Source organism: Bombus bifarius, unplaced genomic scaffold (genome assembly GCF_011952205.1).
Source record: "Bombus bifarius isolate JDL3187 unplaced genomic scaffold, Bbif_JDL3187 scf7180000009343, whole genome shotgun sequence".
Lineage (NCBI taxonomy): Eukaryota > Metazoa > Arthropoda > Insecta > Hymenoptera > Apidae > Bombus > Bombus bifarius.
In genome coordinates this window covers 1,890,495-1,910,133 of record NW_022885057.1, presented here as the reverse complement: position 1 = coordinate 1,910,133, position 19,639 = coordinate 1,890,495, and the positions used below count along the sequence as shown (strand labels likewise).

At 34.3% G+C, this 19,639-nt stretch overlaps 2 protein-coding genes and 1 long non-coding RNA gene across 5 annotated transcripts; 1 reads left to right on the top strand and 2 right to left on the bottom strand.

Annotated features, from left to right (window-relative positions):
• Positions 1–2,724: 2,724 nt before the first annotated feature.
• LOC117215096 lies at positions 2,725–3,296 on the top strand. Its single transcript, XR_004489018.1, has 2 exons — positions 2,725–2,938; positions 3,154–3,296. It is a non-coding gene; the product is annotated as an uncharacterized LOC117215096 (long non-coding RNA).
• A 541-nt stretch (positions 3,297–3,837) lies between these two features.
• LOC117215092 (laminin subunit beta-1) lies at positions 3,838–17,166 on the bottom strand. Of its 3 annotated transcripts, XM_033461529.1 has the most exons (14): positions 16,991–17,166; positions 16,145–16,469; positions 14,469–14,595; positions 13,161–13,208; positions 12,735–12,821; positions 11,936–12,161; positions 11,445–11,744; positions 9,901–10,463; positions 9,535–9,714; positions 9,064–9,389; positions 7,884–8,937; positions 7,153–7,660; positions 5,969–7,052; positions 3,838–5,868 (listed from the first exon to the last, which is right to left on the bottom strand). In XM_033461529.1, exons 3-14 carry the CDS (start codon positions 14,530–14,532, stop codon positions 4,897–4,899), a joined length of 5,412 nt encoding a protein of 1,803 aa, XP_033317420.1. In that variant the 5' UTR covers positions 14,533–14,595; positions 16,145–16,469; positions 16,991–17,166; the 3' UTR covers positions 3,838–4,896. The 3 variants fall into 3 exon arrangements, with proteins under 3 accessions (XP_033317420.1, XP_033317419.1, XP_033317421.1); XM_033461528.1 differs by lacking the exon at positions 16,991–17,166 and having other exon boundaries at positions 16,145–16,719; XM_033461530.1 differs by lacking the exons at positions 12,735–12,821; positions 16,991–17,166 and having other exon boundaries at positions 16,145–16,718.
• Positions 17,167–18,234: 1,068 nt separating this feature from the next.
• LOC117215094 lies at positions 18,235–19,639 on the bottom strand. The gene is made up of 3 exons (XM_033461533.1): positions 19,227–19,639; positions 18,611–18,844; positions 18,235–18,536 (listed from the first exon to the last, which is right to left on the bottom strand). Exons 1-3 carry the CDS (start codon positions 19,386–19,388, stop codon positions 18,363–18,365), a joined length of 570 nt encoding a protein of 189 aa, XP_033317424.1. The 5' UTR covers positions 19,389–19,639; the 3' UTR covers positions 18,235–18,362.

Here is a 19,639-nt window from a genome sequence, read left to right as displayed (position 1 = left end):
ATGTAATAATTCAATTGGAAAACAAGTATGTAATATACTTGATATTTGAAGAACGAATCGTATAAAAATCATTGAACTTTCGATGGAGATTAATTAATTGATTCTTCATTGGATACTCAATAGTCGGAAAATTAAGTTACTTCAATTTGTTTAAACTTTTTCAAGCTTGTTCTCAATCGAGAATTATTTTAAATATTCAATTAATATATTGTTGCACTACTCGATCATTTTATTTGAGCCTTTAAACAGTAATCAGTTGTTAGGATTCAATTAATATATGGAGCATGAACTACACCCATATACAGACGAAATATGAAATAATATTTTAATAATATCCTGATTATTATTTATATACTACGATAAGAAATAATCGTATAATTTTTACTAGAGTTAGGACAATGCAGTATTACTATATTATTATTTTATCGTACTTTTTTATCCACAGCATGAGTCCCATCAAGCGTAGTAAACGTAATTATGCGTCGACTTTCTCATGAAAAATTTCAATGCAACTTAACTCCCCATTGATGTTAAAAGATAGCTATAAAGACAACTTACCACCCCGGAGGCCAGCTGTTGGCGGACTCGGCACAAAGCCAGAGCTTAACAATCGAAAGGAACGGTCCAACAAACAAAACTTACCCTCCGCGTCCCTTTCATCCCCTCGATAAGTTTCACCTGGTCCTCTACCCTGTGATTAAAAGTGAACTTGGAAAATTCTCGTTGGCCTGTCGATCCTAAATCCGAGAATCGTTAATTCGCAAAAACTAAGAGAAATACATATCTGTTCTTTTTATCCCAATGTTTATTATTACCTTTTTTCTATTTCTACATTTGTTAATCTACATAGAAAATTTAATTAAACCAATGTGTAGCAAAAATACAATTTAATCTCAAAACGATGTAAAAAATAATATTAGGACTGATTAACAGCGTATCAAATTTTAAAATTGCTCTTCCATAACAAACGGAAGATTGAAGCAATAAAAGCTTGAAGAAAGTATAATATAAATCGTTAACATTAAATTCTATAGAATTTATTTCCAAACCTTAAAGCTAGACACGTGTCCCATACCTTTTTGTTATAGAATATTCTACTAATTCCACTAATTCTTCTTTTTATTTCTTTCGTCTTCCTAAACATCTATACATTTTAATGCAATGCTTTTCTTTCGTTCCTTTGTCAGGAAAATTCCATACGAATTCGTTCTTTTCTCCAAAGTAACACGAAAATACCAGAAAATCGCCTCACCTTCCAAACCGAAGCTGTTTTGCATAACCAACCCCGATTGGACCGGTTCACGTAACCTGGCTAGTAAAGGAATGCACCGTGAGAAGAACAGTATTCTTATAGCCGTTTTCAGGACAACGAAGACTAAACTTTTAAACTTAGGGCGAAAGGTTCGTGTAATCAGACTGTGCATACAATGGACATTTTAACTAAACCTTCGTTATCGTTACGATAATATTTTATCTTTGAGAAAAAAACAAATTCATCTCGTTATTTTCGCTTTCGTCCTTTCGGAAATAATTTTCAATTTACATAGCTTGTTGTTTTATGATTACAGGAAGGTTTTTGCGTCTGTAAACTAGCTAGGTTTTACATCATTGGCAAATATTCTTGGGAATGGAATTGAAATTGTGTAACTAATTCGAAAGGGCTTTTTCGCTGAAAATATCTCTTAGGATAAATTATATATCGTAAATATGTTTCTGAACCATTAAAAATTTTTCAATTGCATTTATTATCGATTTTCATCGATTTATTATTTATTTCTTATCGATTTTTTGGTTGTGTTCCAAATATTTGAGGCAAATGTATAGATAATGCTAGTGTAAAAACGCCGGAATTCCGTCGTCTATATTTATTACCGATAAGCTATCTACGATAAAGCATCCAAAAGCAGACTCGTCTTATATGCATTCACACTTTCACACTGATTAATTTTTTTCTACTCAATTAACAGTGGTGCTTTTAAGCTTTCATATAGAAATTTTACTATTTTACTTGAATACATACTATAATAGTGTATTATAACAATATTCGATTCATACACTACGAGTAAATTTAATAAACAATTACTTGAAAAAATGATGAATTTCGTCTATAACTCGTGTTAAACCGGTACAGTTCCAATATTTTTATAATTTCCGTGTCCATTTAGCACTTTTCAATTATTCGATAAAATATAGATATAAATATCGATAACATAAATACGATAAAAATATTAAAACGAAACAGAATAAAATAACCAACAGCGAAAATGGCCACGTTAATATTTACAATGGTTTCCATATATACTTATAAGAAAGTTATTTTACTGCTTACGAAGTATAATTAACAATTTCTTTACGGCAACCGATTGTAACTTTATACTTTACATCCTGACCGGAAAGACTAAGAATCTGACCGTACGTAATACTTGCTAATATATATGCATTTGCAGATAATCATAATCTTCGTCCAATAAAAGTAATCGGTTTTATAAGTTTCACGAGGCATCAATGATAAAGGTCGTGAATTGTGCATTGAAAAACTCTTTGTTAATGATGAATCACCATTAGACTGAGATACTTTCTCCTATATCACGAATCAAGCTTACGCATTTTCATCAATTTGCACTAAACGATTTTCACATGCGTACGTAAATGATCATTTTTTTAAATATATGTACTTGCTTCAAGTTGTTTAGAATTTCAAAATTCTGTTTCTAATAGTAATGTCGGACAACCACTGGTGCGCGTCCTGAATGAACTCATTATGCATAGTACCAGGAGCCCATACACCATTTCAATTCAACAGTGCTGTCTATTCACGAAATACTACAGCGTCTGAAGTCGATTCTAAAAGCCAAAAGGCTTAAGTACGAATAGGTGCGTCGAAATAATAAATGAAAAAGATCCATCTGCAAGAAGAGAAGTCTTCGACGGTAGATATGTAAGTGCTTTTTAAAACATAACCAATTTTTTCATCGTCATAAAAATTTTATTTTGACGCGTGCGTTCTTTACATTTGGTTCCTGACGAAATGGCAATAATTTCAGATATATGTTTATAATTCTTAATTCGTTTATTTAATTGTTTCTAAACTTCTAAAAAATAAAAGGAATAGTAAAATCATGTGGAAATTGATTAAATGAGAACCTCTGTTAGATTCGACATGAATTGAGGAAGTTCAAATGCAGACAGACGGGACACGATGTCAAGATTTTTGACAGGGGCACGAAACAGCGGGGTGCACGTGTGGATCGAAACCAGACTCCGTGATAATAAACTACAAATACTATTTTTATAAAGGAGTCGTTACACATGTATCAACCGAACTGAAATATGCTGGGAACTTTCCTGACAACCTATCCTAATTTTCTCTTATAGGAAGAATTAACAATAAGTACAAAAAAATTCAAAGTTGCTAAATCCATTTTATGAAAAATATTTCAAATAAGAATTTTTTGTTCACTTATGATATATATCAAATAATTTTTCAAGCTAATAATGCTTCGCTTTAATATGCTGTATGATTAATAATATGCTTACGACATAGAGTAAATTCGAATAATACAGAACATATCAGGTACATATTTTAACACGGGATCTTTATTTAAAATAAAATCTTGACAACGAAAATATTTTATCACCGCGGTTCCACGTTTCCGGCAAGTCCTTCCGTCTTTTAACAGCGACACAGCCATACGTTAAGGAAATATTGTTATCACGTCGAAATCCACGATGTTTCATGTTATCGTGCTATCGTCGGATAAGATTTTCTTTGTGTTTTTTCTTACAAATTCAAAATAACGTTAAATATAACTTTTTAATAAATGAAATTAAAAATTGTGTTTTTTCAATATTATTTATTTTTTTTAACCTGTATTTCTCTCTCGTTGTACAAACGTAGCTGTTCATTAAATACAATTAAAAATCGTTTGGTTCGCTTAAAGCTTTGTTTCATTTCTCACCCGAACAAGAACAGATATGCAATAATAGCCGTTACTGACAATATCAATAGTTCGGTTGTTACTCTAAAACATAGATTTATAAATAACTATAATGCTTTTTTATCGAGGAATTCTCTTTTTGGTATTTTTAATAACTTCCTCGACACGTATTATTCGTACATTTCAAATCTCGTGGCTTCCATAACATAACACATTTATACAACTGCCTAATATTCTACAATAATTTATCGAAATTCGATTATATTCATTAAAAATATGTAATCAATGAAAAATGCAGTTTTGCGAAAAGGCGTAATAATATATTTACATACTATTCATAAAAATTGTATCTATCTATTGCACCCGTGTCTTATTATAAATGCAATGTATGTAATAAATGCAACATTTTATATAAGTACAAATCTTATCTTGAGATGTATATAACAATAACATTTATTGTGAATCAGGAATCGATATTGATACTTTAATTTCTATTATATATTAACTAGCTCAATCATTTTTCTCGAATAGTAGACGGTTTATGCGGTGTTCGGTTCATTTTAAAATATTTGGTCCATGATAATAAATGCAATGAGAAAATTCGATTTTCGTTTATTGGCACTTTTTACGGTTAGTTGAAAAACGATTTAAAGAATTCTCCATTATTAGATTTTCGAAAAGTTACGTACGAATGCGTGTATAAAATACGTAATATGTCAACAAATAAATGGCCCCTTCGTTTACCACTATGGCACTGGAAAAATTATTTCCTTCGTTTCTTTAGAATCAATATACTTTATTATAGAATCCGAATAATTCTTAGGAAAAATAAGTCTCGGTTTAAGATTTCACGATCCTCTCTTTAAAGTGACCTATATTCTATATATTATTTCTTTATATTCACATTGATTCGGTCATAGTAATGTATGTTACTTCTTTACGTTTTAATTACAGTCACTCAAGGAGTACAGTGCTTGTACCGTTGGGCTTTCTGTTCGATTTCCGCTAAATATTTCTCCATCTCTCCATTTAAAGAATCAACCTCCGCCATCAAATCGGATAGCATTCTTTCGTTATCTCTGTAAACACTCTCCATACCGTCCAAGTCCTTCAATTTCGTCGATGTATCGGCTGTCAACTCGGAGGCTTTTTGTAAGAGCTTCTTCGCCCTCAATATATTCCCTTTGCTCTTGTTTGCCCTCGAATTCAACGCTTCGTCCGCTTTTCTGTATTCCATAGCGAGTTCCTTCGTCTTAGCATCTACCTTTTGCGCTTCATCAGCTACTTTCCGCGCCTCGACCCTGATTTCTTCATTCAAAACAAAATCGTTTCTGACCGATTGCGTTTGTAATTGTTTCAAGCGAGCGTCCAAAGAGTCGACCGTCTGAGTGGTGCTGTTTGCCTGCATCTGAGCTCCCCTGGTCATCTCGGCTATCTCTTCCAAGTCATTTTCGAATCTCCTGACATCGCGTTCAGCTTGATCGATAGCTGCTTGTGCTCGATCTTGAGCCCTCTGAGCATCACTCAATAAAATTACCACTTTGTTAGCTAGATTTTGTTTCGCGATCGCTTCCTCTTTTGCTCTGTCAGCATCATTCTTTAACTTTTCGGCCAACTGAAGGTCGTCCCTAGTATCCGCGAGAATTTTCTCGGAATCGGTCAAGGAACCGACGATGCTCTTAATACGATCGGCTAATATTTTGATCTCGTCGGGCTTTAGTTTGATGTTCTTAGCCAATACTTCGTTGGCCAAGTCTCTGACCATAGCTGGTGTGGGTTGGTCCTCCTCCAAAATGTTACGGACTCGTTTGTTTATGTCAGCGAGATCTTTGCTCAAGGTATCGGTTAGATTACGAGCTCTTAAGGCGTAGTTGAAGGCATCTTGAGCATTCGACCTGGCTGTCGTTGCATCGCGTTTCACTTGAACCATCTGGACAAACAAAATTTGGATCAACATAGGAAACTTCGAAATAAAAGGTTCGTTTTAGCAAATTTATGAAACGAAATTGAAAAAATATGTCATAACTTACATTACGAAGTAACTGTTCTGCCTCGTCCTTGTGGTTCTTGATCTCAGCAGCCTGCTTCTTAGCTACGTCCAGAGCTTGATTAGCCTTGGTCACAGCACCCGCGTCGCAAGACAGTCCACCACAGAAACCACAACCAGCGCCACCACAGACGCTGCTGCAATCCGTTACGTTATCTCCACACATTTCGAGATTTAATCCTGGCATAATTCCATCAAAGTTCTTCAATTCCTCATTTATTTTATTCAATGACTCCTGGTTTCTCTCCTGTGCCTCTATCACGAAAGCACGATTCTTAGCTAACAAGCTCTCAGTATGTTTGCGGAATCTTTCAGCGTCAGCCAGAACGTTGCTAGTGTCGTTGGCCATTTTTTCCGCTTGTCTAGACTGTTCCGCCATTTGCTGGGTAACGTTAAGAGCGCCTAGGACATTCTCTTCCTGCAATCTAGTCGCATTTTCTTTAAGATCAGCAGCAGCTTGGTGCAAATTGTTCGTTCTATTTTTCAAATTTTTAAGAGCAGCATCCCCTAGATTTACTCTTTGACTGACATTCTCCAAAAGATTGTTCACTTCTTCTAATTTCTTGGTGGATTCTAATTTCTTATTATTCAAATCTATAGCCAAGTCATTTAATTCGTCCAAATCTTGACTTCTAATGGAAGCGTTACTGATCAGTGCTTGGACTTGATCCAGAGATTCGACCATGTCGTCGAATTCTTGGCTATAGACACCGGTCGTTCCAACCTTTTGAATTCTCGATGCCTCTTCGATCACAAGATTCGTCTTGTTTCTCAAACCAGTCAGCGTCAAGTCCCAATTGTCGAAACACTCTCCGCAAGGATTGCATTGAGGCGCATTTCCATAGTAGCCACGATCGCACTGATCACATTTTTCGCCACCGATTCCTTTGTGACAGACGCACATTCCTGTTTCTCTGTCGCACTGCTGACTGGCAGAACCGGTTAAATCACAATCACACGGATAACATTCGACATTAGGGTTTCCCCAGTAGTTGGTTTGACACTCGTTACAACGTCTTCCTCCGAAACCTGGTCTGCACTCGCAAGTACCATCGTACGGATTACATCTATCGACAAAAACAGGTCAAAGTACATTTTAAAAATCGATATTTTTAGGCAGATTTGTTTGAAAATATTTAAATATTTAATAAAAATTGGCATACGGACCTGTCGGAAACGCTCCCAACCGCGTCACACTCGCAAGGATCGCAACCTTGGCCACTGGCGATTCTCCAATGATTCTCTTCACAAGAATCGCAGAGTAAACCGATAACGTGAGGCAAGCAGGAACACTGTCCAGTTCGGTGGTCACAAGGACCAGCGTTTCTATCTGTACCCAAAACGTCGCACATGCAGTCCTCGCAATCCTGTTCTAGAGCATTTCCGTAAAATCCTGCCTTGCAAATCTGACAGTTGGTTCCATCAGTGTTGTAGAGACATTGAAGACAGCGTCCAGTTTCAGGATCGCAATTTCCGGGTCGACGTAAGTCCGTGTTATTGTTGCAATTACACGACTCACAGCTACCACCGGGAACTTCAGGATTACCGAAATAGTTCTCCGCGCAACTTTCACAACGTGGACCGGTGTATCCATCGAAACATTCGCAAATCACGTCGTGAGTCACCGGGTCTAGGGAACAACTCTCGGCGTACGAATGTCCAGAGTCTATGGTTCCTGTAAATTTGTGAAAAATTGGCGAATGAATAATACTTTAGTAAATAAAAATTATGCGTGTGGAATCTATACAAAAAAGCCGACAAGATACCATGGAAATTTTATATCTATATATAGTATATATAGTATATATAGATATAATATACAGTATAAATATATATAATATATAGATAAATATACAGTATAAATATATATATATCATTACTAATCTAATCCAACTTACCCGGACAAGGGCACGCTCTACATGGAATATCCACACCAATCCTAGGATCACCGTAATACGTCTCGATACATCTATCGCAATTGTGTCCAGTCGTGTAGTCCCGACAATTTATACAGGCGCCAGTCTTAGAATCACAACTTTCAGCATGACCATTACACTCGCACCGTTGACAATGAGGGAAATTCCAGAAGCCAGGCTCGCATTGACCGCAAGTTCTACCATAAGTATTTGGTCGGCACTTGCATCGACCTGTTTCAATGTCGCAAAAATTATCCAGCGCCCCTACACCATCGCAATCACAGGGAATGCAACCCTCCGGACTAAATCCGTAAGTACCAGGCGCGCAACGATCGCAACGCCTGCCAACAACGTTTTGTTTACAAGGACACGTGCCTCCGTAATTTTCACACAGCAAACTGTGCGATCCAGTCGGATTACACTCGCAAGAATGTGCTCCGTCATAAACGTAGTAACCGATACTATTTTGGTACTTCTTGCAAACTTCCGGGATATTATTCGTTATGGCGTTAAAATCGTTATAAAAATCACTACAATGATATATTTCGTATTCCTGCCGACGAAGTTCGCCAACTACCGGCGTTTTAAAGAAAGGAATGGAGTCTATTTTTGGTCTCAGAACGATAGAGTCGACCAAAATAGACGCGGACGGTGTGTCCATGTGATTATTGAATTTACGGAATTGTAACAGAATATTGTATCGTTTCCCTGCTTCCAAACAAACGGATGGTTGCACAACGACGCTTCTCGATCTTAAAGGAAGTTGCGCGTATAGTTGATCGTACTCTGGTCTCCATTCGGCACAAGAACCATTCGGATCCACTGGACTTTCTCTCTCGATGATTATTTGAACATTCTCCCAAGATCCAGCCTGAATTGGTTCATATCGTATGATGATATCGTACCATAAACTTTTACGTATATCGTCGATCGTGAAATTCAACACTGAACCTTCGAGCGCTTTCATAAAGCCAGTTCCGGTCCACGTACTATTCCTTCCATCGCGATAGGGCTCTCTTATCACCACTTGGCAATTCTAAAATAGATTGTATTACAAACAAAGTTATAGAAATATTTGCAAGAAAAAATTGTGTTTTATATTTCGGCAATCTATAAGTTGACTTTTTAATTATTTTTAACCAAAAAAAAATTGAATAGTTACATCGCTGGCTCTGGATAATTCACCCTCGTAAATGAGAAAGTCTAACGATCCAGTGTAGTAGCTTTGTTCAGGTTGGTTACAAGTTCTGCCGCTGACGTGAGGTCTACAGCGGCACTGGCCAGTGACTACGTCGCAAGAATTCTCATAGGAACCACCAGGATCGCAATCGCAAGGCTTGCAACCGTCTGGATCTTCCGAAAGTCCCCAATATTCTGGGAGACATTGGTTACAATCGCGAGCAGTAACGTAACGCTTGCAAGTACATTCGCCAGTCACCATGTTACATCCACGATTGTCGATGGTACCCAGGATGTTGCAGGTGCAAGCTAAACAGAACAATTTATTTTCACTTCTTTTTTAATTTTGGAAATTTATATCATCTGCTGCTTGAAAAATCTGGAGAAAAATTTAAACAGAAGTATCCTAAATTGTGAAAGAAAAATTCGTGCTGAACCGTTTACGAATCAATACCTTGACATCCCTCGGGATTTTCAGGATCGAAGTTCCAGAAACCATTTTTACAATGATCGCAACGACGACCTTCGACATTTGCTTTACAGTTACAGCGGCCAGATTCGCCTCCGGTGAGAGGATTGGTTATCGAATCGCATATACCGTCGTCCAAGGAACCACCTAGGTCGCAATCACAAGCTACGAACAGATAAGAAAAAAGAAAGTATAAAATTCCATTTATCATGAAGTACACTATGAAGAGAAATTTGGAGTATCGTTAAATTTCCCATAGATGTATTTTTATACATCTATTATTCGAAGTCTTCTAATGAAACAGAATCTACCAAAGATGTGATTGACAGTAGTAATAGATAAGCAACTTACGCAGACATGCTTCAGGATGAGTAATATCTTTGGTCACGTCGTGATAGAAGAATGGTTTGCAGAGTTCGCAGTTCTTTCCCATAGTATTGTGTTGACAGTCATCGCAAACACCGCCAGATACTCTTCCAGAATTTTCATAAACAGCTTCGTCGAAATGACAAGAGTTCGTGTGATTGTTACAAATACAAGGTCTACAAGCGTTCGTCTGCTTTCCAACAGCTGGTTTCCACGGAAGATCATTGTAGAAGTCTTGACATTTTTCACAATTCAATCCCGTAGTATTATGAGTACACTCGCATCTGCCGTGCACCATATTTTCCTCATCAGGAACTCCAGGAAGCGGAAGGCATCTAGATGCATGACCGTAACAGGAACAAGATCCGCGAATCACTATGTTTTGAATGGCATAGTAATATTTCTCTCGAATTTCTGCGCGGTCGTCGAGAAGATCGTCTCCTAGAGTGTGCAACCTAGTCATGTTTATGCGAAGGTTCGTTATTTTCAGTTGGTTCTGCACTTCCTTGGAGTAGGGGTTGTCTATCTCCAAATTCTGAGGCAATACTCTGGAAACAATGAAAAATTTATTCAATCGTTATTCGGATAATTAAAGTAATTGTGTTTAACACTTAGCCAACCGCGCGCGCCACAGCGAGCTATACGTTACTCACCGCGCTCGGACAAGCCAACCTATACGCTGTCCACCGCGCATTTTTCCAAGAATCGAGGACTAATGTTCACTACTTAAAAAACAAAGAAGTCTAAGAATTATTTAAGTGGTCAATTATATTTTGTGGTGATAATCTTATTTAAAGATTTCACATATTGTTTATACAAAACATGAAATCAAAAGTATATATTAAAAGTATAAAAAATATAGGTAAAATTAAGAACAGTAAAGATGACTAAAGATAAATAACACGACTTGAACGTGAAATTAAACATTCATAATGCATTTTAATATTTTTTTACAATGTGGTATCGTTAGATTATAACTTTATTTAGTCATAATCGATAATGTAACTTTTTAATTAATTTTAACACCACTAAATTGGTGTATTTTATCATATACTGTATTTATAAAATTTATGCTTTATAAAAGCAGAAAAAGTGGCGCAATTAATTGGAAGCAATTCCAGGTAAACAATAACTGATAATAACAAAAAAGAAGAAAAGGCGTTGCAAAAGTCAAAAAGGGAGATCTCCCCGTTCGGTCACGCAACGATGTATTTTACAGAGGGGAGATCTCCCTATTCAGTTGGCTAAGTGTTAATCCACTGAGAACCAAATTATTTATCATAATTTAAAAAATGTAAACATAAAATCATTTTCATCTGTCACACTTTCTTTATACAACAACGATTCTTAGTTATTTTCCATCAAAGTAATCATATACATAAAATCATATCTCGAATTACAAGACACGTATTCTGTAAATTAATCACTAAAAGATGTAATTATTAGAAATGTCAGTTACATGCAACGTATCTAAAAGCAGCGTTGTGCTATTGAAGTTAAATGATCCCTGGTTATCGTTATTTACATACCTAAAGATAACATCACCTCCAGACGATGGCGCCACGGCGGAATACCTCGTCTCGCAGATAACATCCGTCAGTCTCTGAGGTTGTTCCGTAGATACTCCAGGGAAGTACTTTTCGCAATTGTGCGCGAAGTATCGATACACTTGCCACGTTTTACCAAAATCGGACGATCGTTCAATCAACATCTTCGCCGGTCTAAACGTTTTGAAACGGATGATGCTGTGGGTGAAATGGAACTCCGCTTCCAGATCGAAGCGTATCGTTACGTTCTCCACGCCATTTTCCGCTTGCCACCAATTTTTACTGTTGGATTAAACGAGTAAAATTACGACGCCATTATGTAAGAATGATATAAATATAATTAATAGTACCAAAGTAGAAATTTTATTTTTCTTATTCAAGATAAGTGTTTGAATAGAAGTGATAAAAGATATTTTTGTAAAAAAGAAGGGAGAATTGAAAAACATAAACGTATAATTTAATGGATTACTTACTCGGTAACTACATTTTCGATGTTATGTTGCTTGTTGGGCGACGATGCGTCGCAAAAAAAGCACTTCTTCCGCTCCTTTAAATGCGAAACGATGCAGTACCTTTCAGGTTTTGTAAGACCGCAAGTAGATGATGCGGACAATCGATTTTTTCGACCGATTAATAAATTTCCTGTAGAGGGGTAACATGAGCTCTGCTCGCAGGGATGCTTCCTCTTTATTTGTGCGCCTAAAGAGAACATAATCGAATTTCAACAAATTTCTTCACGAAAGAAGAATCGAGTTAGCTATTATTTTAGTAATTTATCTCCATCCCCTTCAGCCAGTTCAAGTATCCTTACATCGTCAATTGGTAATTACGTTAATCGACTGTTTGTTATTTACACTGGGTTAACGAGATTCCCAGATACCAAAAGTTAGTGATCAAAAATATAGTGTCCAGATATAATTGCCTCAACCAAATTAAAAAGATACGAGGAAAGAAATGTAGGATTACTCGCTGATCTTTTTGACCTTCTGCTTCGAAAGATGAAACGTGAATGTAAGTCATCGACTTGCATAAGACAGGAAAGATCTATGTTAGATCGTTCGAACGATGTAGCAAAAATTATTTTAATCAACAAGAAATACTGGCGATATTAATCATGTACACCTGTGACAGTTTAATCATGTCATTCCATGTAGACAATAGATTAAGCAACGTTATCATTATAACGATAATAGAGCAGCTCTATCATGCTGGTTATAATTGTCTGTAAACAATGAGTAACGTGAGTTTTTGAAACCAGCGAGAACGGACTACCTCTTGGACTGTGAATGATCTGCCTTGGCCAATAATGGCGATCTTCGCTCACCTCCGTAGGTGACATATCTCCTCTCTGGATTGATCCTATAACACCCCGCTTTTATCTCCAATGCTCACTGCTATCCGATTCTACGTATTCTTACAAAGAATTTCTTAACGGTTGTTCCAAACTTTATTTTGATATAAATTCTTTAAAATGAAACTTTTATTTTAATGTATATTTTGGAGATCCAAAATATTTCCTATGTATTATGCCCTGTATATGTGTATATAAAAACTATATATGTATTGTAATTTATATCAGAAATGCTAATGTTCTCAAATTGAAATGAAATATTGATCATTGAGTTGCATTCACGGTTTGCCGATTCTTTTATTGTTTTTTTATTATTTTAAAGTAATCGAAATGATATTGAAACTCACCTCTGGCTGGAATAACCCTTTCCCTGCCATGTTGAGGCTCTGCGATATCTGAAAGCGGAAATGATCTGGTTAAAAAACTATTTTGTAGACTTTAATATCTCTGTACATGTTTTATCATTCGTCGTTTAAAACGATAAATGCAGACTATCTTACATAAAATAATCAACATGAATTCCTTTTACTAAAAATTTCCACGAAAATATGGGAAATCTTTTAACACTTTTTTTTTAATCTACAAATCTAAAGAATACTGCTCATTTTTTGGAGACGCTGGACATGGATAATAAATATAGGATGAAAATTAATAGCTACGATTTTTCGGAGAAAAGTTTAAACAAAGATAGAATTATTCAGTTATCACGTAGAGTTCTACTACCGGTTGAAGCTATCGCAAGTAACAACCGGATGTTTATGATGTAGCTTCTCTAGAGACCGTTAAAAATGAATGAAAATTCTCCAAAACTCATAAAAAATTACGTTTTATTGATTTTAAATTTCTGATAACTCTATTATATTATGTTATTCACTAATAAGAATTCTAACTTTTTCTAAATTCTTACGTTATTATACACAAATATTTCAATATAATTTGCATAAAATATTTCACCATAAAATTATTTTGTTCTATAACAGTTATAATTTTAAAGAAAATAAAATGCTACTAGATATCTTCCCATATTTTCTTAAAATATTTAAATTGTAAATGTTGGGATAAAATGGAAGATTTAAACGAGCAAATGCTTTACAAGAACATTTTTTAATGATCTATTGATGCTAAAGGCCTTTTGATTTTATTACTTGAGATTTCTAGAGCGCTTAGATTTTGGAGACTGAAATAAGCTTGAGAAATTCAGAAGAAAGGCAGGTCGAGGGGTCGAATCGCTATCTAATCGTGTGGATAAAGTGTCTTCCAGGCCACATTAAGAATAATAACTGGATAGCACTTAAAATCAAGACGAATTTCAACTATACTGTTTTAACCTAATTTTTTTTTCTTCTTGTTCAACCAGAAGCACATACCGACAATTGAAATATTCAAAGTAAATTTTAGGAAGCTTCAATTTTCTTTAATCAATCTTTATGAAAGAAAACTTCGTAATTTTACAAATATATTAAGTTGACACCGGGAAATTTTTATTCCAATTTTTTCGAAATAATTATTATCTTATAATCTTATTCTATCTTACAAAATTTTATTAAAGTCATGTATACAAATGATACAATACTCGATAAGTATAAATGCGAAAAAATTAATGATAACTGCGGCAAACATGTGTTGAATTAAACGTATTAATAAATAATACTTACCCGACACAATAATTATTGCAAGTAATAGTATTGCAAAAATTGCCTGAGAAAATGCTCGAGCCATTTTTGCTCCTCCCCCCTATCGTTTAAATTTCTTGAACAGAATTTAAGCCATCGGCAATATATTCTGGAAACAAAAAACATTTACTTTTTACAAATAAAATTTATTTCGTCTTTGAACAACAATGGCAAAATGATACTAAAAGCGATCATAGCTAAAATTTTTCTTTGAAGTTCGATGAATAACCAAACTTATCTCAAGGTAAGTCCATTCCAGAAAGATTTGAAATCTTGGAATTCTTATTTTCTTGAAATTCTATAGAGAAAATTTCCTTTGAACGCTGTAGATTTTACAATGTGTTTCTGTCAGTCAGAAAGACTTATGTCTTTCCAGTATCTGATATTTACTATTTTTTTTGAAGAGGTAATGAATCACCACGGTTGTAGATACCCAGTGAAATTTTATTTTCAATGTGTATTTTGTGTTATAAGAGCTTCCCAAAAAACTAGAATTCAAATTTCGTCAGTTTTATATCAATAATATTAGTTGCTTTCACATAAATTTATAAACCTAGTAAACAAACATAATGCTCGCATATTAAACAATCTGAGCAATAAATAAGTGTAGGATTTATCTACAATGTATTAAGAATCACGATGTTTGCCATACATATTTCGAATCGTCAATGAGAAATGAGAACAAAGAACCATATTAGCTATTACTACATTTTTATAAACGATAATATATATAAAATTTTTTAGTCTTTCGATTATATAATATTGGCGTATAAAAAGAATCACTACTAATGCACTTCAGTTTTGTAAATGTTTATCGCGCATAGTTCAATGACCAAACGCTTTCGTAGATCTGGAACGTCTGATAAGTTGTTAAATGTTCACGTTCAACGAACATCTTTTTTTTTTAATGTTTTAGATTCGAATATTTTAAGTAATGTAATTAAGATCGTCCTAATTCATTATTTTAGCAATATATTAAAAAATACATATATTATCTCCCATATAAAAAAGTATCCTATATTCAAGACAACTTTATATTGAATGTAATAATCACAAATATTGTATATCACAAATATTGTCTTTGTTATATTATATTCAAAATATACTACCTCTACTATACTACACTCAAATATTACTGCACTTTATTTTATTCCAACTTCCTTATTCCGAAAAGTTTTACACATTTCCATATAAACAAATACTTCTTATCAAACCTATATCTTAAATTTAAAATTACAAAACTCTCAATTTGCAATTCTAAAATTTCAAGCTAATTTCTAAATCAATTTACACTTTACATATCAACAATTTTTGGTCATTCGATATTTCTATTCCGAAATGGTACCTATTGTTAAACGTCAAATTCTTCCATGCAATTATCCAGAAGGACAATGTCAACAACTAATATTTGCACAATTTATAAACCGCGTCTAATTAAAATCACACATACGCATTCACATACATATATGCACATAAGCTTTCTTTCGTATCTGTCAGATTTTTAATACATCATTACTCGACAAAAAAAAAGCAGTAAGCCGTTATTTCTAAAGTGATGAGGCTTACAGACAAGTAAACGATCCTGATACGGCCGAGAGCGAAGCAGCGTCGAATGAGGAAATGAGAATAGCAAGAACAAACTGCGAGAAACGTCTTACCTAACTCGGTGTATCGTGTATCTCCCTTGAGAGAGTGTCTCGTGTTGTGACCTGGCAGACGCCTCGATAGATCCACGACGAGAATCGAACGACACAAGTAAACTGATTGAGAAGCCAATGATCCAGAGTGCACTCGATCCCCGCGATACACCGTTCCGATCAATGAGATGAGGAATGGACGAGAGACAAAGTCGTTGTGAACGCCTCTGGTGACGCGCCTCTCTCACGGTGTTTCTCGGTTAAGGAGAACCTCCGACAGTGGCCAGTGCCGTACGTAGAATGAGGTCCCTTCTTTGCCGGCTCGTGACGAGGGTGCTGACACAGGCTGAGGGGCAAAGCGAAGTTTCTTAGAACGATACCGGAGTAGGGGAACGAATGCGGGGGCGTCTATCAAGGAAAGGTTTACTTAGGGATTAGCCGCTTGCAATAATTTTATCTACAAACGAGGAGTCTCGTTTTGTTTCTCTTTGTTTATTTGATAGATTAAAGGATCCTAAACGAAATTAAACGAAAGGTTGAATTGAGAAAGATGGACGAAGTGATTCACCGGTTATTATAGTTGGCTTAGACTTAATGGCAAGTCAGAAAAGTTGTGTATTTATTAGTTTCGAGGATTCCATTCGTGGGAATTGATGTATTAAGTTTTTAATTAGAGGTCTGAGAAATTGTTTTGTGAAAGGTATTTAAAAATTCTTTAAAAATTTATATACTTACATTTGTGTATATTTTATATGTATATTTTTTTTATATTTTATATGTATAAAATTAATAGAATCTTTAACAATAAAGCAATATGATCTTTAAAATACCATAATCACTGTAAATTATTAATTTCAGACTATGTACATATGTATATTGAGCAAGCTTTTGGTAAACCATCGTGTTCCGTTTAGCCCATCATGCACTAAGAGAAACAGCTTAATTTATGGCACCCTCAAATGTCTTCTCTTTTTCTTCTTAAAATCGAGGGTGACAAAAGTTAGACGATCGCTCCAAGCGTCAAGGTTTTTTTTATATATACATACATATATGTATGTACATATGTACATATGTATGTACATACATATATGTATGTATGTTAAGAGGAAGAGATAAGTTATTATTATTTTAAAACTGAAAAACTAGATTGTCTCTGTGTAACAAAAATTATATCCGGGCATTAGTAATACGTAAAAAGTTATCGTGTAAAAATGCAAAATTATTGCTGATATAGTAGTATATGTACATACATAAAAGGTACATAATACATAAAAGATTGCTGTCCTGTGATATTCACAAGGCGTTGTGTCGCGCTGCGGTGTCCATTACATCAACCAGTTGGCTACAGTTCACATGTGCAGCACACTTGTATTCGGTTTCCTTTATTTCTTTTCGCTTCGGTTTATATCTGGCACACCAAACTGTTGAAACTGACTGACTGACCAGTATCTCGGTTGTTGGCTATAATCGGAGGTCTTTTCTACAAAAACGACTTAGTGCAATCGTTTGAGAAAGTCCCCTCCTCCTTTTGAATTTAGATAGAATTACAAATATCTACGATTCTTATAACATATTAAAATTAATTAAAATATTATGCAAATAGTATTGATAAATCTTTAGTATCTACTGCCCAAGGTTATATAAAGGTTATATAATAAATTGTTTAAAATTGTATCTTTTTAATCTGCCATATTTTGAAATATCGACTAATTTTGTTTTAAGTTCAAAATGGAACAAGAATACAATGACCTTTATAACAGAAGTGCAATAATGAAGTAGAACTCGTACACGCGAAATGTGACAAACGAATGTGATCATCGAAAAGGAAGGAAGAGTAGTGTGGGCTGTGTTATCACTATAACGTATCCCGGTTATGATAGTAACGTACGATTGTCTCCTCATTCTTGCCATTTCTCTTTTACATGTCTTCCCTATTCTTTTTTTTTTAACTAACACACCGACACAGAATCAACGACTAATAAAATCACCCATACATTCGATAATTAATTTTTAAAAGAATTCCCTGAAATATTTATAATTGATATAACAATTCTTTGAAAACTGTTCAAACGTACAAATAACATTCAATAATAATAAAATTATTATTTTAATTGGCACTAAAACAAATGTAACATCTTTATTTTGTAAAATAAAAATTAAATTTTGTTTGTGTTATACATTTTTTTAATAATCATACAAAATATAACAAAAACATTAATGTGTAAAAAATATAATTTTATTACAACTTGGATTCATTAGTAGATTCATTAGGAGATTCATTAATAGATTCATTAAGTAGTAGGTCTATATAGGCATTTGCTATCAAATCTTCATGTTTTATACCTAATTTAGACATTAAGTCCTGAGCAATCTTCTCACCACTTTCTATATCCTGTTCATCAGTCAAGACTACCTAAAATAATGACACTACTATATTATTTTACAGGTGCAAATGTGTAATGATCCATTCCTTGTGGTTCTACGAACCTCTAATTCCAAAAAAGTTCCTAAACCTTCAACATCATCAATATGTACACGAGTTTGACCAATCATATACAATTTTCTAGTCTTTTTTACAATGCCTAGACGACCATTTGATGCACTTAAAATATTTCCAACATGACTACAAGCAAATTTGTTTAGGGTTACTTTTTCATAATCGCAAAGCTTTGGACCAAACTTATTAGATCTTCTGTAGTAAATTAATTCTCCTGAATCATCCTATGTGAGAAAAATATTTATCTTATTACATAATTAGATGATTGTTAAGATCAATAGTAGTAGTTATCCTCTCATATTTTACTGTGTCATTGAAAGCATCGTCATTGCTTTTTGACCTGTTTTATCTTTTGCATCTGGTTCTAATATATATTTCTATCGAATTGATAATTACTGTTACATGAAGAGGGAAGGAAATAGAAACAGGAATTAAAAAATGTATAACTATTTATTCTCTAAAACCTTGTATAATAAACACTGTTATTTATATGTATATAGTTTATATATATATATACATATATATATACATATATATACATATATATATGTATATAGAAAAATAAGAAAGTAACAATCCTATGTAAAAACGTAATTAATTTCTTACTTGGAATTTTCGTAATTTTAATCTTCCTCCTTCCTTGACTTTAAAAAAAATATCATACTGTTTCATGACTTTCACGATACTGTTCTGCTTTGTTAATTGTACAACTCGAGAAATCTTAAGGTCTGGATCATCAATTTTTGCTTTTATTTCAATATTACGCATTGTTAATGATTTATAATAATAATTATTGTATTTTGATATAAATCACTCACGAATACTGGTTTTGTATACTACTTTTGTACTCGATACTTAAACTACCATAGACGAAGCATAAGATAGATCTATCATTTAACAGCTCAACACGTACATTGCGTCACATGATTCAAAGACTAGCCAAACTGTTACCATTTTCGTATCACTTCCAACATTACCGATCTAACGCAGAGTAAGTTTAATTTATCACAGAAAAGATA

Bases quoted from the DNA above. Each gene is read 5' to 3' on its own strand.
- LOC117215092 (XM_033461529.1), bottom strand. From the start codon at position 14,532: ATGGCTCGAGCATTTTCTCAGGCAATTTTTGCAATACTATTACTTGCA. The intron at 10,464-11,444 runs GTATGTAAATAA...CATTGTTTCCAG, and splicing joins GGAGGTGATGTTATCTTTAG to AGTATTGCCTCAGAATTTGG. The intron at 9,715-9,900 runs GTAAGTTGCTTA...ATCTGTTCGTAG, and splicing joins TCATCCTGAAGCATGTCTGC to CTTGTGATTGCGACCTAGGT.
- LOC117215094 (XM_033461533.1), bottom strand. From the start codon at position 19,388: ATGCGTAATATTGAAATAAAAGCAAAAATTGATGATCCAGACCTTAAG. The intron at 18,845-19,226 runs GTAAGAAATTAA...TTTCTCACATAG, and splicing joins TAAAATTACGAAAATTCCAA to GATGATTCAGGAGAATTAAT. The intron at 18,537-18,610 runs GTTCGTAGAACC...TCATTATTTTAG, and splicing joins GAACTTTTTTGGAATTAGAG to GTAGTCTTGACTGATGAACA.